The following is a 25,753-nucleotide window of genomic DNA, read 5'->3' as shown; positions in this document are numbered from 1 at the left end:
TGTCATTGCTTTGAGTACTGTTTCTTTCCTAGACTGTAGTGGTGTTCCCATGTTCCATGGTTGTTAACGAATCTATACATAAAACTAGTTGGATACTTTGCAAAATGAGCTAAGTTATCATTTACAGATTTGCTTTCTCCTTCGTTTTGATCATTAGATGATATGGGACCAAACTTGCAGAAAATTTCTTCTTGCACAATTTCTCGGTAAAAAATTGAAATGCTACTCACCTTAAATTCCTGGAGCTTTCACAATGTTACTCATCTTTAATTGGCAATCCTGTAATTTCATATCGTGCATCTTTCTGTTCTTTATATGGTTCTTCCCCGAGAAATCAATGGCAAGGATACTATATATCGTATGAGTTCAACCGAATTCGTCTAGTCTGAATTAAACTTGGCATGGTAGTAGATCTTAGCTGCTATACAAGTTTGTGAAACATTGCGAACTGTAGGTCTTTGATTTTTAAGTTATATATAAAATAGAAATCAAATGAAGGACGATTTGTTACGACTATGATTAAGTTTTCAATAATGTGTGGTGTAGTGGAGCTTTTGTGCCGTCCGTTTTGCGAATCATTTTTCAGGTTTCCATGACCGCACGTACGTAAACTTAAATGTCCACTTAAAAACATGAAAATAACAGAGTCAGGTCTTCAGAGTATTTTTCATATCATTAAATATTCATGTAGCCTTTATGCCCTTCTTCATCAAATATATAATGACGTCTCGATATTCAAAAAATTGTTATTTTTTAAACATACGCGCGTGTACCGTAATTGCATGACAACAATTACTTATAAATTAAGCTGTTGTTTATTGACCCACCAATAACTCAACTTTGCCATTAAAGAAGAATGGTCAAAACAACAAACGTATCCGGTTTGGAACTAGCGATGCCATTTGTGAGTCATTTCGAGAACATCTGAAATGATCCTCGTATACTATGTGAAATATATTTGAACAACGTAATTCGCAATCTGTAGAAAATTTATTTTAATTTGTTTACATACTAATGAAATTCAAATTAATATAAATATTTCAAAATATAATTATTTAATTTAAAAGTGTGTCACACATTTTGTACTTCCAATATAATTGCAACTGAACTGCTGACCCAAGGTAACTTAGAAGCAGAAACGAAAGACAACTTTAAATTACATTTGTTTAGATGATTACATTAGAAAACATTAAACGAAAACTTTACAAAAAAGTATCTTATCCTCTCAGTTCTAAGCATCATTCCAGAAACAAATAAAAATAATACAAAATTACAGTCACTCTGAAATATATTTAACGAAAAATAATTCAGCATTTAACGTCTCTTTCATTAATAAGAATTGACTGGCTTAAATGCCATTTATAAAATGTCATTGGTGAAACCCAAAACTAACCTTTTAAACTTTAGCTTTCTATGATGAGTAGGAACGTAGAAGGGAGTTAATTTCTGATTATTCTGATAGTCTTGGTGAGATTGCTTTCTTAAGTTCATTAGATTGATTTTTCGTACACTTGTATGCCAGTCATTCTTAAATTTATCTCCTACAGCTTGTGCTAGCTCTCTTTCTTGAGACAGACACTTTCATATCTGTGAAAACTACAATAAAAATAAAATAACATAAAGTAGTTTCACCATTTTGAGATTTTTATTTTATAAGAAGAAGCACATTATCATAATATCGTCTTTCACTTTTCAGTACTCTGTGAAAGGACAAATGTCAATCACGATGCTTTCAGATCAGAAATTCATCACAATCATTTAAATGAAAGAGGCTTATACTTTCTTTCGTTACTTAGAAATTACATCTAACAGTATTTCTTTCCATATATGAATAGAGTTATGATCACACAGTGAGATTTAAAGCATTGTGTCATTAGTCCGTCCGTCTGTCTGTCCGTTACTTCGCAAAATAACACTTGAACGGAAGCATTTTTTTAAATTCTTTTTTTTTTTTTTTTTTGCAATAGATAGCTAGAGTGATTATCTTTGCCGATATCATTAATGGAGTCAATCCGTTAACATTCTAATGAGTAACGGCGACCTTAACGCTGGATATCTCTAATCTATATCTCATACATGTAAGCGATTTTTTAACATTCTGTTTTCTGTAGTAAATAGAGCGATTATTTCGGCCGAGTTTGTTAATCCGGAGTTAATCCGTTAACATCTTAATAGATAACTGTTATATTAACGATCTACAGCCCACATTCCATACATGTCAGCATTTTTTAATTCTGTTTTTTGCAGTACATAGCTTAAGCATTAACTCATCCAATTTCGTTAATGGAGTTAACCCGTTAACATATTAACGGGTAACGGCGAATTTAACGGTGGCTACCTATATCACACACATTCCATACATGTAAGCAATGTTTTAATTCTCTTCTTCGCAATAGACAGCTGAAGCGATTATCTCGATCGAATTTGTTCATGGAGAAAATTCGTTAACATATTAACGGATAACGGTGATCCTAACTGTGGCTATTCATATCTCATACATGAGTATTTCCATGTTTCTTTCTACTGCCTTGACCAAAGTTTATTATAGTATTGGCACTATACCATTGTTTTGTCAGACGCGAAGGAAGAATTGCCAGAATTGCCACCTATCTACATGTAAATGATAGCATTTATTCTAGCTTTAATTTATGTCACATCCACAAGAAAATTTATTATATTTTTATAATATTCTGATAAAACAAACTGTCCCAAGTAAAACTTACAACAACTATCGTAGTAAGAGCAGAAAGCTAAACGTGAACACACACAATTAAGAAATTTTCATAAAACAAAATGTCTCGAGTAAAACTTGCAACAACAATCAGAGTAAGGGTCCAATGTAAGAAATTTTCATAGCAACTCTATACAGATTATAAGAATCGGTCTAAGCTATCCTTATATAAGAAGTAACGTACATTGTTTCAAAAAGGTAGTAGTTAAAATGTCTATAATCACCACATATGAAAACAATCCATCGTAAAACTCTTTAGAGGAAGACAAATTATTATTGGAGAATTGATGTTACATAGATTTCTTAACAATTTGTGTGAATTCACATTTTTGTAAGAGAAATATTAACGTCTTTTACTAACTTGTTTTAATAGTACGTATTGAGATACCATGAATCACTTTTGAGTAATTACAATAAAATAAAAAAAATGACCTAAGTCTAACGCTATGCTCGATTTAAATTCCACAAAAGCTTTTGTAGCAACAATCATAAAGCAGATCTTCAAAACATCTTCACATTGTACAGGGGGAGTTAAACAGAAATACCTGACTAGAATAAAAGAGCATAATTTTCTTACAAACAGTGGGATCGAAGTTTCGTTGAACTTCACAACGTGACCCAAGAAGTCAAAAACAAAACATCTTAAACCATTAATACCACAGAATGTATATATTTGTACATGTGAAACGAATTTGTCTAATTGTTATGTGTAACCTGAAATAGTTCTTTGGCATGGATAATTGTGGAGTTAAAAATCCTTTTACTACGTTCGTACATGTGTATTGAGAAAAGCCTATTACTGTAGTGTTAAAAATGTCCTTAATTCCCATATGTCCTACATTTATTATATATATTAGATGAATATCCAAACTATTTGTAAATATCTGTGTGTAGTAAACTTTGTTTTGGCTCCCATACCTTTGAACTGTTATATATGGTAGACAAACATTTAAAAAAAACAGAATGTTTGTATAATTTATCAAATACCTTTCAATAAGTATGTGTATGGAGTTATCAATGTTTTTAACACTGTATATAAATTTTTATTGAAATTTCTTTTTACATTTTATGTACCGTAAGTACCTACGTGATTGTTAAAAAGTAAACAAAAATTATTTGATTTTCGTTTTGTGTCCAAATCATTAATTCGTGTGAATGTGCTTATTCAAATGTAAACACTAAAATTGTACAATAAGATCTGTCCAATTTTGTAATTTTAGTTAAATCTAAACGAATTAAAATTTTACCTAGAAAAAATATACAGAAATGAAACTATTTTGTTTTAGTTTAACGTCCCATGGCTATGTCCTTTAGGATAAAGGAGACGAAAGAGAAACATACAATAAAGAGTAAAGCATATTAATGATATACTTCTGGTACTTCTTTTTAAGGTATTTTCAGAGTACAAAGCAGATATCAAGGTCATATTGTTCATGTACTAGGTAAATCGGTTTTACAAATTAGTAGCTAGATATCTCAGTGATTCAATGAATTATCTTATATATAATTTAAACCAGATATTTGTATAAAATAACAGTGGGATAAATTCATATATACTTTAATATGAAGGCTTTGGTTATCAAAATTCCCATATTTTGTTTGTATAAAGTGGATAAGGGGCATTGCGAATTTATAAATATTTAGTACTAAATGCAATGAAATGTCAAGTTTGAAACCAAATATATGAGAAAAGAATAAATACTAAATATTTTGGATTACTGTACTAACCAGAAGCATATTATGAAGAAAAAATGGAAAATTAATTCGTTTTTCAATTAAAGTTATAATTAAAACTTTAGACTAGGAAGAATAGTTAACAATATCAAGGAAAAGGATAACAGGTTCAAATATACAAGACTTCAAATCAAGACATTCAAATCAAGACAAGACATTGTTTCTTATTCTTATATAAGAAGTTTTTTTCACTTTAATCGGATTTAATGAACAAGTTGCATTTCTAGTTCAGTGAACACCAAATAAGCATAGATAGTATAGCTAAAACAGCTGAAATTTCTTTCAAAAATTATTAGTCGAGGAAATGGTGAAGCCAAAAGTTATTAGATAACCAAGAATAAAAATATATCTCCTGAAATATTTTGTTTTCCTGAAAAGTAACTAGCTATTATTATACTACAATATCATTGGACTGTGACAGAAATTTTCTGGCAAACAGACTATGACAAGATCTAACAGGAGTCTGGCAAAGTTCCTAATCTTTGTCCCACTTTAAAATTATGTGGCCTTCCTTTTCTTGGCAAAGGTAGCATTTCCTGTCCTCTTAAATTTGGACAAGAAGATGCACCTAGCTATCTAATTTGTTCAAGATTATCGCATTTACGCTTATTTTGCTTCAAACATACTCTATTTATCTTAATTAGATCATGTATTTTGCATTGTTAAATCCAAGACTTTATAATTCACAGGTAAAGCTGAGCGATAAAAACAAAAGTATATGAGCAGAGGCGGCTCGAAAGGGAAGCCACACCAATAAAAATTAAAGTTTTTTTTAAAAGGTTGAAACTGAAAAAAGGTTCTTAATGTATTAATTGTTGTACACAACAGTTAATATATTAGGTAACCTTTATTCAGTTAATTACAAGTAATAAAACTTTAATTTTTACTAGTGTGACTTCCCTCACAAGCCGCCTTTGGATCTAAGAACTTGGTAGAACAATGGTAGTTAAAAATATGCAGATTTTGTATACTGTTTACACTGTACAGAGACTGTAATTCTTACGAATTGTGCTCATGCCCTCGATTAGTTATTACAAGAATTAAACGGTAGTTATACAATGGCTAAAATTGCTTTGTGATACAATATGTGCCAAGAAGATGTTTACTCTTTTCTCTCGTAGAAGAAAACTGTTCCTGTAGCATTTAGAGATGCCACAATAAAACAAAAGTTATCTTCAAAGAAATACTGGAATATATTTAACACATTATATGCTCGCACATACAGATTGTTGGAACTTCTTGCTAAGAAGGGAATCCAAAACTAATATGCCATATGTGATGTAGTTACTGCCAGGGCCGGATCCAGGATTGTCTGACGGGGGGTGCACCAAATAATTGCCAGTACATTTGAAATAAATTGAGTTTTTTTTAAATGCCTTTAGGCATCTGTGGTGTGAATGAGTAATTGCCCTGGAAATGCTAAGTGTCTGCTCTCCGTGAATCCCTTTTCTTCAACCTTCAGAAAATTGACTGTAACTATTGATATTTGCAAAACTCACTGCTAGCTTCTCACTTTAGGTAGTGAATATTTACAACGAAGTGGGGTGCACGTGCATCTTTACACCCACCCACCCCCCAAATCCGGCCCTGGTTACTGCTATTCTTTAAAAATTTTTCACCTGAGTGATTGAATTTCTTATTTGTTGCATTCACTTCTACTTCTTTTGAGACCGTTTTCCTCCAATACGATTTAAGCTGCAGCGAATAAATGTTGAATTTTATAATGGGCATAACACATAAATTTTAAATTGGAATTATTATGATCGATAATGCCCTTGAGGAATAGAGGCCGGAAAACTATTTCATTCATTAAAATGAATTCTCAAAAAGTATTTGATAGAAGGCCAAACTTTGCATTTTGATAGTTGTCGTAGTGCATATGATTTTAAAACATTATTACCGTAATAGGTCATGTCCTTGAAGAATGCTTACCGGAAACCTCCCCTTAGTAGTACTAGATTGAATACGTTCGCATTCCTTCCTGATTGAATATAACAGGAACATTTTGAGCCATACCAAGCAAGCTTTAAATGATAATTTGGTAAGCAGGATGCGCTCAGTTTTGTTTACTTTTCAATTTTGCATCCCAAATGCGTTTAGCTCTTGTGTAGATTGCATTAAATCAAACTCTTTAATTGGGTTTTAAGTGTCCTGACATTAATATTGAATCAAACATACTGATGACTTTCCATCTAGCTTCCAGCAAAATTGATTTTCTGTCGATGTTAAGGAAATTCCAGAATAGACAGTTTCAGATGTTCTGCTTGCGGACTTAAACAATGAGAAGGAAAACTTGACACAGTTCATGGAGGAATGAGATGGAGAAAGTTTCAGTCAAATGCGTCCTATTTCTTCAAGCCTTGATGCAGCTACCTTGAGGCTTTATTATTATTATTAAACTAACTAACTAACTCTATGGCCTCTGGAACCCGCACTCTTCACAAAAGCTCTCCACTGACTTCTATCCTTAGCTAACTGCATCCAGTTTCTACTTTGTATTCCAATCTCTGCGAGATCCATCTTAATATTGTCCTCCCATCTGCGCCTAGGTCTTCCTAATGGTCGTTTTCCAATTGGTCTTCCAGTCAAGACTTGGAAAGCGTTTCTACTTTCTTCCATTCTAGTTACATGACCCGCCCACCTAAGCCTCCTAGACTTGATGACCCTAACAATGTTGGGTAGACCATATAAATTATTATTATTATTATTATTATTATTATTATTATTATTATTATTATTATTATTATTATTATTATTATTATTATTATTATTATTTTCGATCCTAGAATCGAATTCCTTAAAAGAATCGAAAGGATCATATGTCCTTGATACCTGTTCTGAATGCAATAAAATATAAAACAATTGGGTGTGGACTATGATTGTTTAGGAAAATACATAACCAAAATGGACGAGCTCATGATCTAAGTGTCTTCGATTAAACAAAATTTAATTGTTACTTCTATTTACCATACTTAGCTAACAGGTTTGAGAAGCAGATCGATGGATGTATTGTTATTTTACAATATGATGTAGGACGTCTTTTTTGAAAATTGTTAAAAATACACACTATCAAAATATATCCTTACTAGATTGAGTAAAATGCTTCTAAAACAGAGAATAACGTAAACACGACTTTGCATTAAAATAAAGACTTCACTGGTGACACTTTCTAATAACTAACTGTACAACAACAACTTAAAATGTTTCTAACATTTGATTCTACAAAAACTATTGGATATATACAAGTAGATTTCCAGATTGAAGTTTCCTGTCTGTGTTTCCTCACAGAATGTATTTAATTTCATTGTAGTTTTTAAAATTCAAATTTAGATTCTCATCAATTCCACGCTGTTTTGTATTAATATTTTCACTGTTTAGTTATTTGTTAAACTAAATAATCAACTTTAAATCTTCTATCTTTTGTATAAGAGTGATGTAAAGTAAAATTTTCATCAATCAATAGTTACCAATAAAGTTTAAATGTGAGTACATGTGAGTAATTAGATCATATTCAAATGAATTTTTTGATAATTATATCTACACAATGTGCACAAACTTTACTTGTATTCGGAAAGCTATACTGATTGATAAATAGACCAGACGCACTATTCGTATATATATATATATATATATATATATATATATATTTCAGAAGCGATAGTAAGAATATTTATCCCAGTAAAACCAGTTTTCTTCAAGGTAGACTTAATTAATTTTGTTTTCAGATTTAATTTTGTTTTATCTGACATATAGTAAAGAAAGTTCGTAAGCTTGATTTCCAAACTTTCAAAATAATGTTTAACACTACCTTATCGAACTCAAGGTTATTTTCTTGAAATCTTTTGGAAGGTTTGAAGTCTGAATCTTCTTCTTCTTATCATCCCTGATGTATTCGCTCAATATTTCGCATGTATATTTCTTTTTCATTCCAGATGTGTGTTGTACTGCATTTTATAGACATTAAGAAAATCTGTTTAATCTGTCAACTTTAGTCGTAGTCTTAATAAGATTTAGGTGGATCAATATCGTGTATACTCATTATATCATATTTTACTAAGGCAATTCCTGTACTTTCACGCACCAAATTTTCCCATTTATTATTTACATGCCATTTTTTATGTCTTGATAATCCTAACTGCATATTGACAAAATTTTATATATGTATATGGCTGAAAAAAGAATCCTAAAGTAGTCAAAGTAGTCATGAAAACAAGTTGCTTACCAGAAAATAAGAAAACATTATCTTATAATAAAAATGAAGTAAATTATATGGTATTTTCCTAATACTTTATATATATATATATATATATATAAATGTTTGACAGTTAACTCCTCCTATACTGCTGAATCGATTTTCATGACTTTTGGTAGATGAGTGGATTCGGACCTAACTTAGATCCTCATTACATTAGTTTTCTGGAGGGGCTTATCGTAAAGATGGGGTTGTGAGGTTTAGGAATTTATGTCAAAAATACTGTATCTCACGAGTACGTCAAGTTAGAAAGATGTAACTTATAGTATAAATTTCTCATATGTCCCTTTTTTTTGAAAACTTTTGTTTAAAGGGAGAAGGGGCATTTTGTATATAAATATAAGTAACTGTAACGATATTTGGGAGACAACTCCTGCTAGACCACTGCGCCGAAAATGATGATTTTTGGCATAAAAGTGGATTTTGGCATACGTTGTCTAATTTAAGCTTTCATCATATTATCTCAATGGCGGAAGAGAATAAGTGACGAGAAGGGTTGGGAAATGGTGACATGTAAAATATTCAAAAAGGATTGATGTTAGTGTTTATTGCATAAATTTTCGGGTCGCTGAGGTGAATAGTGACTCTTCTGATGCTGTTTATGTTCAAATTCATCCCCCATTGGCATGGAAGGTGAAGTCTGATAGGGTTATATGTACAAATAATCGGAAACGACTGAAACTACTATGCAATTAATAATTTTCTGGGTAGCTGAGATTTAGAGTTACACTCTCGATGTCGTGGAAGTTCACATTTATCCCACATAGACATGGGAGATCAGGGTGGGAAGGAGGTGATATGTAGAAATGATCGAAACCATCCGATATTAATGTTCAATCCACAGTTTTCGGAGTTACTGAAATGGATACTGGCACTCTAAATGCTGATTAATTTCAAGTTCAGCCCCATCGCCAAGGGACTTTCATTATACTTTCATTGCAATACATATCCTATGGAGGAAGGGGCTTAAATACATTCCGTAAATCTCTTCTTCTTATACGAAGAACGGGCATTTCAGGTAATCAGATGAAAAGGTAAAGAATTAGCAAGAAATGAAAAATAAAAGAAAGAAAAATAGTTCTAAATCGTAGTTCGGTGTAGACTCGAGTCTTAACCCAACTCAGAAAGTGCATAACTGGGCACTTCAGAATTGCTTCTCTGTTTTTTCCTTCTATTTCTTCTCATGCCTATCTCATTTGATAAAGTTCTTAGCGAAAGTACTTATAGATTACCTTCCCTTATGTTATGTTGTAATGTTTTCATTATTTCTGGTAAGCAATTTGATATAGAAAAAATATATATTATTAGACGAAAAATCAGTCCGCTACATTGGCTGCTGGTACAAGTTACCTAAAAGGCAATTAATGGTAAGAGAATGCACAGTGTTGTTATGACAAGACGTCAATGTAGGGGCATACAAATCTCTTTCAATCTTTAGACACAAATTGTTCCGCAAGAATCAAGTAAGAACCCATAGAAAAATGCTATAGTATTGGATTATAAAATATTTAACTGTTACACATTGGAACATAAACATACATATATCATATAAACAGCCTAAAGAATTGAATTTTTCTGCTGTGAGTAGATGAAAGCAGTAAATTGGATCTCGCATCCCAAGCTTATTAAGAAAAAATCAATCTAATAGCGCATGGATGTATGATAATAAATAAGTGAAATCCAAATAGAAAGCTTATTTCGTTATGTCTGAAAAAAATACACTGAATTCCATTTTAATAATAATCATGAAATTCGTTAATATTAAAACTAAGAAGGAAAATGTAATATGAAAAGTAATTGATAACTACAGAATTAGTGGAAAGAAATTAACATTCAACTCTAACCGAAATTTGCAGAAATATGCCAGTAGGCAGGCGAGAAGTCAAGAATTTTTTTTATATAAACTTGTTTCATTTACAGACAAATCGATGGAATAGCACCAACGTTCGCTAAGAAGCCTGCAATCCGACAGGAAGAAGATGGGAAACGGCTCCTTTTCGAGTGCCGAATCCAAGCCGACCCACGACCAACCGTCACCTGGTATCACAATAGCGCGCAAGTGAAAGATTCATCGCGCCACAGGGTATGTTCTTTGAAATATATTTCTTTTGCAGCCCTTAGAATCTTACATGAAGAAAATTGTAGAAGCAGTATCTTATTTAATATCTGCATTAAATAAATAAAAGTTGAAATATTTGACATACAATAAAACATTTTTTGATCTTTATTTGAATCATTCTGATTTAACATTTTCCTGAGAAATTTCGGATAACGATTACATGTATTCACTTGCTTGTATAAAGTCAATATGAGCAAAGACATAAAGGAACAGTAGACATTTGCGTGGGAAAGAAAGAGCAAACAGAACGTTGTTCTGTATATATTTCATTTATATATAAGCTTGCAAAATAAAGATTTTGCTGAGAAATTTGGACACTGCTTTTATGAACACACTGTAAGATTTTACGATATATCGCGTATTTCTCAACGCAAAAAAATATGAACAATAATTTTTTTTAATACAGCAGGAATAAACTTTTATTAATAAAATCAATTTATTGTATTTTGAATTTTTAAGAACAGTGGATAAAATAGAGGAAGTCCTTAATCATTTTTGTTATTTATCAAACTAAGTATACGAGACAATTGCTGTCTTATTCTTATGAATAAAAAGTATTTCTTGCTTATCTCGTGTATTAAATAATTTAATGAAGATCATTATCAGATTCAACAAAAATTGGTTAGCATTGTACATGAGTACGTCATTTTGCAGGCATCGTTTGAAACTTAAATGGAGTTACAATTTGAAATAATTAAAGATAATTACGTAAGTAGATACTCCGACAATAATTAGGGAAAGAAAATTTTTAACAAAACTTTTGAAAATATTTGCATTAATTCATTTTGGTTTAAAATTAAAAGGCGCATAAGTAAGTTATAATAGATTTCCGTTAGGTAGTTATACAAAAAGATATTATTTTCTGTAGTTTTTCTTTTTTATAACTTTCAAGTTTATACTGAATATATTATTATGTTTTAGTTGGTGGTTGAGAAAGATGGACATTCATATTTTGCAACACTGGAAATCCAAAATGTTACTGTTGAGGACGCTGGCAAATATAAAGTAACAGCTAAAAACGAATTAGGAGAAAGTAATGCTACAATAAGTCTTAATTTTGACAGTAAGTATTCCTTCCATTTCCAAGATTCCAGTAGTTCAGATGGCTTCTGAGGAGAATTATAGCTGGACTTCTCTTGTGAAATAGTTAGGATCATAACTCTTGAACAATGTCGGCAGCACTGCTTTGTTCCGTGATATGAAATAGAAAATACATATTTGCAAGAATATACTTCAAGTTTGTTTTTCACGAAACATTACTTTTTTCCATAAAACAATACCGTATATAAATAAAATATTTTAATTGAATATTAACAAGCAAAAAAAGTTTAAATACGTTTGAACAATAAACACAGTTATTCCTTATACATCTACTTCACTTTTTACGTTATACAAATATACGAGAAATTTTTCTGTTTCCTTTTATATTATACACTATATGATTGTCTAGAAGTTTAAAATTCAGTAACAGAGGAAAGTTAGGGTACAAGTTACGAAATTAAACATACCAGCCTCTAAGATTGAATATTAGAATAAACAAATATTTCGAGTGATATTTCAACAGCAAGAAAATATGTAAAAATGTTGTAAGAATATTTTATAGCATTGTCAATACTCTTCTGATGTGTAAACCGATAACCCAGGAAAATAGAACTTTTTAGATTTCCAAATTATGCTATGCATAACTGTCAGAAGTTTTATGGAACAACTTTGTCCGTTCGTCTGTTCGTCCGTACGTTCTGTCTGTCGACAGGTATCAGAGCAAAAACGATAAGAGATATCGAGATGCGGTTTTTTGCAATTGATTTAGCATCCCAAGAGTAGGTTTAGTGTCATCCATTAACTGTTTATTTAAATCGGAAGTTGTTTAAATTAGTCATTTCCAGTTTCAAAGTTATCGTCATAGAACAAAAATAATAACAGATAACGAGAAGCGATGTTCTACAAACGATTCAGAGTTTCAAGACAATATACCATGAAAGTCCACAACATTCTACTAAAATGAAAAGCGGTTCAAATTTGCAATTACTTCAGGTTTCGATACCGGTGTCAATGTTTATCACTATAACAAGACAAAAATGGTAACAAATAGCAAAAAGCAGTTTGTTGCAAACGATTCGGTGCCTGAAAGTAATATATCGTGTGTATCCACAATACTCTACCAAAACCGAAATGGGTAAAATTTAATATTATTGCAGGTTTCAGTACTAATTTCCGTAAAGCAAAAATGGTAAATTCTATCAAGATGCGATTTTTGCAATCGATTCAGCGTCCCAAGGATAGATTCTATCTTCCTAATGAACCCTTTATTGAAACAAGAAGTGATTCAAATTAGCCATTTCTGGTTTCAACGTTTATTGCACAGAACGAAAAAGGTAACAGATCGCAAGAAGCGGTTTCTTACAAACGATTCAACGTCTCAATCAACATATTATGACTATGAACAACACTCTTCCAAAATCGAAAGTTGTTCAAATTTACTATTACTTCCAGTTTCAATAACTATTTTCTTAGGGAAAAAGATATAAATGCTACGAAGATGCGTTTTGTTTCAATGGATTCAACGTTCTAAGAATAGGATTTATCTCCTTCTTTAGTCCTGTATTTAAGCCAGAAGTGGTTGAAATAAATGATTTTTATGTCAACATTTATCGTCATAGAACAAAAATAGTAAGAGAAGGAGAGTAATGGTTCCTTGATATCGATTCAGCGTCTGAGGAACAGCTTTTTATCATTCTATTGCAACCAGTATTTATAGATGCACTACTCAAGTTTGAGTATTAATTCACATAGTTTGGAAGTCTTATTTTCACACTGTGAAACGATACTCACTTGTTTTCTTTAAAACAATACAATAAAGTATAGGTCAAGGCAGTATTCTCGAAAATTATATTATTAAGTAGTAATATTAAAATTGTTAGGTATTGTTAGGTTGTAATATTTAAATCTTTCAAAAGGTATATCAATTGTTCCTTACTAAATTGTTATGTCTGCAGTTTCCTTCATATGGTATCTTTTAAACTAAGTTTTAATTTCAAATGACATTTTAGCACTTTCCAGAATTTTATGATGAATTTGTACATCAATTAAATTTAGGAAAGTTTCCTATCTGTTGATGAAATGTGTCAACCGTCTATTTCCTAGGAAGCTTAAGTATTCTAAGGAATCTTTACATATTCGGTTTTAAAGAAATGCCTACTTACGACATTTCTAAATCCTTTGAGCAAACACAATTATTGCTATTTAAAGTGCAATAATTTAGGACATATAAGACCATTGCAAATTGAACTTAAAGATGCTTCGCCTCCATTTTTTATTTGGTTGTGATTATAATAGTTGTAATATATATTCCATTATTCTACAGATAAGATTTTATTAGAAACTCCAGAGTACAGTTGTAATTCACCATTTTTATGAAAGCTGAAAGAAGAGAAAAGGAAAAGAAAACAACAGCTTGAAGATGTTAAGTTGATATTTTCATTATGTTAATATGAAAACAAGTAAAATGCGCATTTACGGTATTTTATGAATTCCAAAGTCAGTTATTACTTGCCGATTTCTTCAAGTCTGCTCACAGATAAACAATGAAATACTAGGAATAGTTCTATGAATTTAGAATTCCATAATTTTAAGACAAAAAATTGTAAGTTTAGAGTGATGACATAAGTTTATTTTTGTAAAAAACCAACACTGCTGCCGACATTTCTTAGAAAAAATAGAAATAGAAAACTTAGAAAATAAAAAGGACTAACTGCAGAGATAAAGCTGACAGAATCAATGCTGTAGTTATAGCAGCCTAACTGGTAGAATTGGTATAACTTCAAATTTCTTAAATATGTATGAGTAGTTAGGACTTGCATTGTAGCTATCTATTTATTGCTTATATGTTTTATTTTATAGACAAATTGACTTTTTGAAGTAAAAAAATATTTCATATTTTTTTTCTTTGAGATGTGAAGATACATCTCCTCTACACTATTTTTTTATATCAATGTACTCTGATATTACACATAGAAGTAGAGTTGTTACTTAGTATTTGTAACGTAGATAATTTTTAATTGTGTTTTCAAGGATAAATTTTTACTTGGAAAGATAGATTACGCAAGTGCTTATTTTTTATTTTTAAGATGAAGAATAACAGTGAAGATTGCTGCAAAACTCCTATTACAAAATATTAAGCCTAGATATTTGCTGCCACTTGGTATTAATGAACGAAAGAAACTAATAAAGCAATAGAAGATAGAAATGAAAAGAAACTATATTTTCTTAATTTTTGATTTGAGAAATTTAGCACTTAATATTTGTCGGCCTAAGGTATACCGTAAGTGACATGTCATACTTGTATTTAAATGAATCTTGTGGTCGTGCTGTATTTAAAGAAACAAACAAAAAGATCTGGAAAATCTGTTATTGGTGAGGAAATCTGTAGAACCTTGGGCTACGGTTTGTTCACAAAATGACTTATTTTGCTTTCTGGATCTCCAGCTACTCTCAACTTTTGCTTTATATATTTGTAGGTAAAACCCTGAAACCTCAGTCTGTAATGAAATAAAATCGTTACTGCTTCCTTTGACTTCCCTCTCTGAAAATCACCAAATCTTTGATTCATTAATAATAAATCTAAAAATACATGTGTAATTACATCCTTACTCCAATTAATATATTCATTTACAATATTTCCAATAATTATTTTGATAAAGGCAAATGTTATCGTGGTTTACTTCACTGTAAGTTAGATGACATCATCATTCACACTATGTATGAGTGTAAATAACAGACTATATTTGTGATTTCACTTACTATACTACAGTAGTTTATTTACAGTAAGTACATCAAAAGATATTGTAATAATGTACCTTCAACTTTACATTTTCAAAACACGTAAGAAGTGTTTGGCTTGGTGTACATCTTATTTTAGAACTTGAGAAAAAGGAGATGTATATAGTAGTTCTCTATCATTCTTTTCAACTAATCGTTATTAGAAAATATATATATTATTGTCAGAAGTAGGTTCAATTGTTATTAGATGTTGATACCAAATCACATATTAGACATTTCAGTTTAAGCATTTCTCTGGATTATCATAGATATCCTAGTTAGATATATGCTTTAAATTTTCTGAACTAGCTAGTTAATATTTTTATCCTTTCTTGTTCTATGACTGTTATAATGATAATAATTGATGGACATACAGTATAACAAGGCATTCACACATAAGTATACTCTGAATAAATAAATTTAGATAAAAATTATTTCTGTGAATTGATTTGTGAAATATGCTCTGTATTAATTATACTCTTGGTATGATTGACATAAAAAAATGTCAAAGAAAATATAAAGCACTAGGAAAATTAAAAACAACAACTTTAGTTAATACTCTTTTTCGTTGAGATGTGGAGGTTGTGGAAAGCACTTGTAAAATTAACCCATCCTAGTTTAAAATAGTCAATGTCACGTATAGATTTGAAGTTGAAACAAATATATTCTCTAATATTCGTATACATTATTTTGGCTAATGTTTTATAGTTTAACACTACAGTAAGGATAATACCAAATTAGACCTTGAACACAAGCGCAACTTTTAAGTTATAAGAAGTTATTTTCTGCGTTTGAGATTCGTGTAAATTAAATGAATGAAAATGTGTTAGCCTATATTTTGAGTAATGTTCAACAATGTTCATATTCATCAATACGTACAGTTGTCAATAAGTTAAAATTGTGAGGTTCTAAAAATCTCAATTTAAGAAAGACAGTATGAATTTTAGGTTATAACGTAGAAATGTTGAAGTTATACCAATCACAGTAATTAGTCTAGCAGAGAAGTCTCGCTTATGTTTCAATTGTTCCTTGCGTTCCTTGGTCCCTGCTTTTATCTTTTTAAATCTCCTTTCCTCAGCTTTCCAACTCTGGCGGAAGCTTAATACTTCACTTACCATAGACATAGAAGCATTAAGACTCACATAAAATTAACGCTTTCATTAACATTAATATGCCTCTGAAATCAAACGTTAAAACATTTCAAAACTTTTGCTGTATAGAATCAAAACATTTGAAGCAATATCACTAATTTAAAAGAAATCACAACTCAAAGCAATTATTAAACGAGAAAGATTGTGACTGAAATTATTTACTGCACAAGTATTCATACTAAATATTTTTACTATAAAAATCATAAAAAAGAATCATGGAATAGCTACACAATATATTAATACGCACAATTTCCATAAAAGTGCAACCATTTTACTACGAATAAAGCAATATGATTACAGGTTTCCGTGATACATAGGAAATCAGTTCACTCCGTATTAATGCACTCAAACTGGCTTTATTGGGATCAAATCGATCCATTCTTTTCGGTGTTGGCAAACAAACAATTACAATATGTACATTTTTACTGAACGTACTATACGTACAAATGTAACACAGATACATGTCACGTGATATCAATAAATACAACTTCATAAGAAGAATTATTTCTGTGTGTATGTATTCAGTGCATTTTTAATGAACGTACCGTAAGTGGTTCAAACTAATATCAAGAAACAAAACATAATAGTGAATCAAAATAATGCTTACATACACACACATGCAAGAATACTGTAATATTTTTGTTCTTGAAACCAAAGTGTTGAAACGTAATATAGAAAATTTAAATTTGCATTTTCAAGGACACAAACAAAATTCGACAGAAAATGTCAAATTATCATGTATTAACATTGCATTGTGCAATGACATTCCGAAACTTTTTGATAAGTAAACTTGCTTTTTACTTATCAAAAGTTATAAGTAAAATTGCAAATTTCGGTAAGTAAAATAATTACTTATCTTTAATTTTATTGTTGAGAGTACGATAAATTAATCTATTTTTCCGTTTAATTTTCTATCAGAATTGTAAATAGATATGAAAATGTAAGATATTTTGAGAACATTCTCTAAATACTTCAAGATTAATTTTCTATATTAAAATTATGGATCTTTCTAAAATCGTTGTTGGATTAAAAATACTTGTGATTCTCAAGAACATATGAAGGCTAATAATTTCTACTAAAATGGCGTTGTGAGCACTGTACAAAGCTGAAACATTTTTTCTTGAATCTATTTAAAACGAACGGAGAATCACGATGAAGTAGAGTTTCTAGTTAATAAATTTTCGTGAAAATGATTAAAAATGTATTTCATTGGTTTAATATACGTTTCTAAATTTCAATTATGAAGTAATGTTCCTGTGAAAATTATATTTACAAAATAAAAATTCTTTGATCGGATTTCTCCGGCCGTAATCGGAAAGAAAATTTTCCATTCTTTGGATGAAATTGAGAAATAATGTGGTGTGAGGAAAGTCACAGGTTATTTTCTTTGTTAATGGTGATTATCGTACTTATTAACATTTGCACCGAAAACCTTAAAACCATAATGCTTTGCAAATAGTTCTGCTTAAATTGGAATGCAGAGCTAACAATTGCATTTGAAGTGCTGTGTTTGTCTCTTGTTTTAATTGCAAGCTGATACTAATGCGATTTCAAATTGTTAAATTTATTTTTAAGTCAGTGTCTTTTAAAACGTGCTGTGATAATAACATTTGTAATGAAAGATCATTTTAATGTCGTACATAATGGAATGTGTAATTTAAAAAGCATTTTGACATACATTTTCGGAATGGAATTTAAAATATTTAATTGTTACTTTAACGTTGAAGTAAATATGTTAAAATAATTTGAAACTTCAAAACTAAATAAGTAAAATGGCACTTATTAAAGGTATGTGCTGATAATTGCATTTCAGCTATTATTAGAGCAGCTACGAAGAATGATATCGTGAAGCTCGAAGATAATTGTGTAACCTGTGTTTACGAGAACATTTTGCATAACATTGGTTTTTATAGACAGTCAATCATTACAATTACTATCTAATTTTCAAATTATGTCATTACAAATTAAAACTTATCATTACAAATACTGAAGCTACTGACTTACATTGCACAATATCAAAAAGTGTTGCCAAACATACCAAAAAGCTTTAAACAATAATACAATACAAAAGAAACACAGGTTACATCACTATTCACTGTTAACAAAATTAATACTCTTTCACTGCATTTTTTTTCAATTTTCAGTAAACAAGCTTTTTCTAGTGTATGACACTTCTCTGGGCTGATGCGTTGCTTATTATTTATTATTTTTTCACCTACAGCTTCACAGACTTGTTCATTTACACTTCTTTCTTTTTAACTTTTGTTTTTTCACAGGGCAGAAAATTGACACTACTTCTGACATAATATTGCTTCTTTTCACAGATTTTTCAGAAACAAAATCCCAATTCTTGGATATTTTCCTGTCTTTTTCTTTCTATCTTTTTCTAAAGCTTTTTTCCAGTTTCATTTGTCTCTATCTTTGTACCATCTTATGCCCCTTGAGTATGATTATGAGATGCTCTCCAAAACATATAAATTAATTTCAAATGAAGAATTTAGAACATGAAAAATTATATTTGAATTTCAAGATCTAATATTTGTTTATAATTCTCATAATCATACTAGGCATTTTTTTCCTCCTCTATGAGCCATCTTTAGTAGAATTACTAATCAAAATAGCCGGGTTTAGGTTCATTTCTTAATATAGGTGATGAAGCACCGGTGCCTGCAGATGGAATAAAACCAACCTTCACAGAGAGACCTGTAATCAGGCAGTCAGACGATGGGGCGAAAATAACATTTGAATGCCGATTAGTAGGCGATCCAAAACCCACAGTAACCTGGTAAGTATTCATAATTACAAATATCAGAAGATGTATGATACTGAAATATTGCCACATGATCATTTATATCCAACTTAAAATAATTAAGTCGTTTTATGTCTTATTTCTAATTTGTTAATTATTTTGGGGGTGGTATGGCTCGGATATTTAAATGAATAAGCTCACTTTATAACTTTTAAAAATTGTCGCCTAAAAAGATATATATATGAATTTGTAATACAAACACCACTACACACTATTTTGGGGAACCAGTTTAGAAGGCGTTTGCAACATCAAACATTCAACTAACGTTCTACACCTTTAAAAACATAGCAATAATTACAAACATGTTTCAGGCATAGTCTATCTGTTTCAGAAATCCTATCTAACATGATGGAAAAGCCGACGACAGTGCTGCTTTTGCAATAAATGCAGAGGAATATCTAAGGTACAAGTAGGCGACCAATCAAATTACTTGTCGATGCTGCGCTGTGGAGATTTTTATTTCTGATCTACGTAGTTTGAGATGAATGCTTCGTGAGCCACTGCAGTTACAGTATATATATTGCAGTGAGCTGTAAAAATTATAATAAAAAGGGAACCGTAGTTTTTTACTAAGTATTCACAAGAAGAAACTTGAAAATATTTATGGGTCAACAGCAAGCAAATCACGGGAAAGTATCTGTACGATAGTAAATGTGAAACATACGCCGTTCCTGTTTCTTTACCTAGCAGCCGTATTATTTGAAACCGAAAAGGTAACTTTCGCAACCTTGCACTATCTTTGAAACGTAAGGCTTTAAATTAATTGACTCGCCCACTCTTATTACTTAGTATTATCCTTTGCAATCAAGAATTTGTTTCGACTTTTCAATCCTGAAGTCTCAAATAAATATGTATTGAGTAATCAATAGACTCGAAAGGTATTGACTTTTCTATGCTGCATTTAAGGTACAAGGAAACATGTTAAACGTTGATTTTTTTGCCGACAGCTTCAGCATTGGCAAGACATAGCTAAGGCTTTAGTGTATTTAGCATGTGTGGGAACCAGTTATATATGGAATTTCAGTTATGTTTTGCACTTTTATTTTTTCATGTGTAACAGATTGTCATACAACCTTTCTACACTAAAACCTTTTCTTACTTACATATTGACAATGTAGACAGTTGTTATTAAAAAATGGAGTTTAACGATTGGTTTTGAGTTTATTAATAAAATTGCTCTTCAAGCGGAGTGGTTTTTAAATAGATATACGAATCTTAGTTCACTCATGAATAGGAGTGTTAATCGAGTAGTCTACTTTTACTACTCGTTTATAAAAGAAGGCACTGGTAATTGAAATAATTGGAAACTGATCATGTGGCATCAATTTCAATCAAAATGTGACGGACAAATGAAGGGTTTCAGGGATTAACTTACATAAGGATAGCGCTTGAGTAGAAAGCTACTAGTATAATAAGCTATTGTCTTTTTTTCTTTATTTTTCTTCTCAGGAATAGGATGTTTAAATAATTTTATTTAATTAGCTACTTATACTGAACAAGAAACTGTTAAGTACAATATATTACTTACTAGAATATAGCTTACAATATTGTAAGTTATATATATAGTCGAGTGAGATCGTTAATTTCTACCAGGCTTTTAACACTTCTCGTATTGCGCATATAATCTCGAAACAGAAAAAATGCATATCAAATTGATGCATCAAGTATGATGATGGGATTTGGAACTTTGAAAGTGATCTGTCTAAATCGAAAATCTTTTTGTAAAAAAAGATAACTGGCAAGCCAAAAATAATAAACTTCTTTTGAAAATCTTTTTTTTTAAATGCTCCCTTTGCTCTAGAAGTCACATTGAAAATCTATTGAAACAATATGCTTAATATATAGGACACCACTCATTCACCCCTTCGAAAGTTGTTGAAAGTTTTTAAGTACATAAGTGCATAATACATAGCATGATAACTTAATACTGAATGACCAGTTATGTAGCGTACTTTTCAATTTTCACAAGAGACTGGAAGTGACCTATTCAGAACGAAAGTTAAATTTTTCAGATGTAATGTGGAGATTTTGCATCTATTTGTAACTAGTTGAAATGCTCGTTCTTTGCACTTGGAGAATAGGTTTTGGAACATATTTGAACCCCTTCTTCCCTTATGATAGGCATTTCAATTAAACTGTAATTATAAAATCCGATAAGATACTCTATTTTTAACATAAATTTTGAACTTCCCTACTCCTTAGAATACGCCCCTTAATCAATGTGACATGATAAAAACCTGAGGCAGGAACTATGATCCAAGATTCATTTCAAAAAGTAAGCCGTTTGCCGTGATGCTGTCATAGACGATGCTGTCATAAACAACAGACAATGTCTGTTTCAACGTGACGGAAAAATATAGAAATTGACCTTGTTCCTTTTAAACCGGTGTTTTATAAAATGCTTCGATATGTGTCCTCTTATTTGTAATGAGGAGTTAATAAACAGATTTCATCTTCCTCACTTCAAGGATTCATCAGATATTATATTTATTCCATGAATTTTGAACCCAGATACTATGTTTCAAAATTCATTTCAAAGTTGTCAGCATTTTTCCCGTGCACAACAAACAATATCGCTTTCAGTGCAGAAGAAAAAAGAATAATAGAAAAAAACTATTTCGTTAAAACAGGTTTTTAAACGCTGAGATACGTGTCTGCTTAATTTTATTGAGAACTTTATATGGCGAGTTTCATGTCCCTAACTTCAGGAATTTATGTGGTACTATTCTGGTCAAAATATTTGAATCCCCTTTACCTCTCTTAATGTACGTGTTTCAAAAATTCCTTTCTATTCATTGCTGACGTATCAAAAGGAGTTTCCTGTCCAAATCTCAGATTTCTAGATATATTAATAGGGCCTGAATTTTCAATAAACCGCTTTCACTTTTGCATATAGTCATACATATTGCCCACCTTCCCCTTCCAGAAGCGGAGTTTTCAAAAACGCTTAAATACGTGTTTCCTTTATTTCTAATTAAGAGTTTATGTAATGAATTTTACACCTCCTACTTAAGAAAATCTTTACATTAAGGACTTTTTGAATAAATAATAGGAAATCTTAATATTATAGAAATGGTCTCCCTTAACCTGTTTAGAAGCGGAATTTTCGCAGACGCTGAAATATGTAGAAGTTTATATAGAAGTTTGTATACCGATTTTCACATCTCTAACTTAAAGAAAGTCCTCAAAATGCATACTTTCTCAATAAAGAAAAGGAAATTTGGATACTATAGTTATGACCACCTTTCCTTCTCCCCCAAAAGGAGCAGAATTTCTCAAAATGCTGAGACACGTGTCCCAGTATTTATTTTAAGAATTTATACCAAACTTTTCGCCTCCAACTTAACAAATCATTACATACGGCACTTTATGAATAAATAATGGAAAATTTCAGTGTCATTTAAATTTATCTTTTTCTCCCTTAGGAGCAGAATTAAGAAAAAATACTGAAAATGTATTACCTTATTCGTACTCAAGAGTTTTAAAAAAGCCAAATTTCACATCTCAAACTTAAGAAAATCGCCAATTTCGGCGTCTTGCGAATAAATAAAGGGAAATATCAATATTAGTGAAATTGTCCCTCTTTCCTCCTTAAGAGCGAAATTTTCGTAAACGCTGAACCACCTATTACCTTACTTTTAGTTAAGAGTTTATATACCAAACCTTACACCTCCAACGTAAGTGAATCCTCACATTCAGACTTTATGAATGAATAAAGAGAAATGTCAAAATGATTATAATTGTCTTCTTTTTCTCCTTCGAAGCGAAGTTTCCTGAAACGCTGAAATACGTGTTTCCTTGTTTCAATTAAAAGTTTGATAAACCGATTTTCAGATCTCCAACTTGAGCAAATCCTCACATTCGGCCCTTTCTGATTAAGCGAAGGTAGATATCAGTAATTTATAAATGTCCTCCTTTTTTTTCTTTGGAGCGGAATTTTCGAAAAAACCGAAACCCGCGTTCCCTTAATTTTCATGGAGTAAATATGCCGAGTTCGTCCCTCCAACGTCAGGAATTCGTGATATACACTACTCTAAGGGTAAATTTTGAATCTCCATTTAACTCCCTTAGGATTGTTATTTTCAAAGTTCCTCCTTATCCCTTACCTTCGTGACAAAATGAGTATTTTCTCCAAATGTCACGTTAATATTTATAATAGTGTGGCCTTGGCGATGATGAGTTATCCACTTCTATTTTTTATATATGGTAGTAAGTATAGATGTATGGAAGAAAATACTAATCTTTGATTTCAAACATTATTTCAATATTTTCTTTGCTCTTATAATAGCAAGAAAAATGAATATTTTAATAAAACTAATAGGTAAAAATTAATATTGCGATCGCGTTTTCTTCCTCACCTCCGTGAGGTGCAATTTCTGTCAATGTTTTGTCAATCTCAACTACAATGTACAGAAAGTTACCAATGTAATGCGAATGTTGCCAATGTAATTCAAAAATGAATAATTTTCGATTTACTCATACTTCGCAGCACTTTTTGTGATTTCATTACGATGAGCGTAATAATGTGAGAGTAATAATATGTAGCCTGTAATCATTCTGGGATTCTAAGGAAGGCGTTAGGGAAAATTTAATTCAATTCGTTTCAGTTCTTTTGACTCATTGACTGTCAAACATACACACATACATACAACACTTGTTAATGTTATATATAACAAGCCGAGGTGAACCGAACTCAGGAGTTTCCGGCTTGCAAAGTTGAAGAACACAGTTTCTGTTGTCAAGCCGAGCCTGTCCCTAACCAAGCTTGGCCAACAAATATAGCGATCTTAAGTTCCTAGGCAATGGGATTCTTGACCACCGAATTTTGTTCAGAGCCGACCAGTACTAACCGAGAAACAAAATACCACCTACAAGAATAGTCAACCCGATCCAAGTTCATCCCTGGTTGAGTTTGGCCACCAAATATAGCGATATTTATTCCTTAGACAATGGGCTGCTTGTCCAGCAAATTTCGTTCAGATTCAGAAAGTAGTTACCGTGAAATAAAGTACCACATACAATATGAGTAGATCCAAGCCTAGCCTGACGCTTGACGAATCTAGTCACCAAATATAGCAATTTATATTTCCTTGCTCATGAACAATTCGCCCTCCCATTGGTTTACATCATGTCATTAGTTACTAAGGAATAAAGTACCACATACAAGGAGAGCCGACACGAGCCGAACCGAGTATAGTCGAGCCTGTTCCTAGCCAAGCTGGTAATTAAATATAGTGATCTTTATCTGCTAGATGACGGGCTGCTTGCCAATCGGATTTCATTCAGATCTAGTCATTAGTCACCGGGAAATAAATTATCACATGCAAGCCTGACTGGCCGAGGCAGGCCACCAAATATAGCATTTTTATTTATTTAGACATGAACTATTTGCTCACCAAATTTGGTTCAGATTCGGCCTGTAGTTACCGAGAAATAAAGTACCACGTACAAAGGGAGTCTATTCGAGTCGAGCTTGTCCTTGCCGAGGCCAACCATCAAACATAGCAATTTTTATTTCGTCGTTCATGGGCAATTTTTGCACCAAATTTGGTTCAGATCTGGCCAGTAGTTACCGAAAAATAAAGAATTATATACAAGACAAGCCGGTCCGAGCCAAGCCGAGCCTGATTCTGATCAAACTTGGCCACCAAATGTAGCACTTTTGTTCAATTATCCATGGGCTATTTGCCCACCAAATTTGGTTTAAATTCGGCCAGTAGCTACCGAAAAATAAAGTACCACATACAAGTCAAACGGAGCCGATCCGCATCTGTTTGTGGGAGAGTCCGGATACCAAATATAGTGGTCTTAATTTCTTGGACAGTAGGCTACTTGCTCACCGAATTTCATTCAGATCCGGCCAGAAGTTACCGAGAAATAAAGTAGAACACACACACACACACACACACACACACACACAGCTGGAGTAAAACTAGTATTAGATTGGAATTCGAATGTCGTGTTACGGATTTTGAATTCTGTGCAATTGCTATAGGTTTCCTTCCCATTAACATTCTGGCAGAATTAATTTTGTTTCTTTGATCTCGACTAAGTCGATTAAATAATATTCTTTCGTGTTTCGTGATCCAGCAACTAAAGCTCATAAAGTAAGCAAGTTTTCTTATGATGTAATTTTTAG

General features: G+C 31.5%; 1 protein-coding gene across 50 annotated transcripts in view; it reads left to right on the top strand.

Annotated features, from left to right (window-relative positions):
- Window positions 1-25,753, top strand: part of bt (projectin protein bent) — a 437,567-nt gene that overhangs the window by 15,836 nt on the left and 395,978 nt on the right. For 48 of the 50 annotated variants that reach the window (XM_081762402.1, XM_081762424.1, XM_081762423.1 and 45 more), the window contains exons 4-6: window positions 10,638-10,800; window positions 11,758-11,899; window positions 19,437-19,590. In XM_081762402.1, the coding sequence (XP_081618528.1) occupies window positions 10,638-10,800; window positions 11,758-11,899; window positions 19,437-19,590 (459 nt within the window). The remainder of the gene's footprint in view (window positions 1-10,637; window positions 10,801-11,757; window positions 11,900-19,436; window positions 19,591-25,753) is intronic. The other 2 variants (XM_081762406.1, XM_081762405.1) reach the window with 1 other exon arrangement.

This window comes from Thermobia domestica, chromosome 6, assembly GCF_964235325.1.
Source record: "Thermobia domestica chromosome 6, izTheDome1.hap1.1, whole genome shotgun sequence".
In the NCBI taxonomy this organism is placed as follows: Eukaryota; Metazoa; Arthropoda; class Insecta; order Zygentoma; family Lepismatidae; genus Thermobia; species Thermobia domestica.
This window is presented reverse-complemented; position numbering and strand designations above follow the sequence as displayed.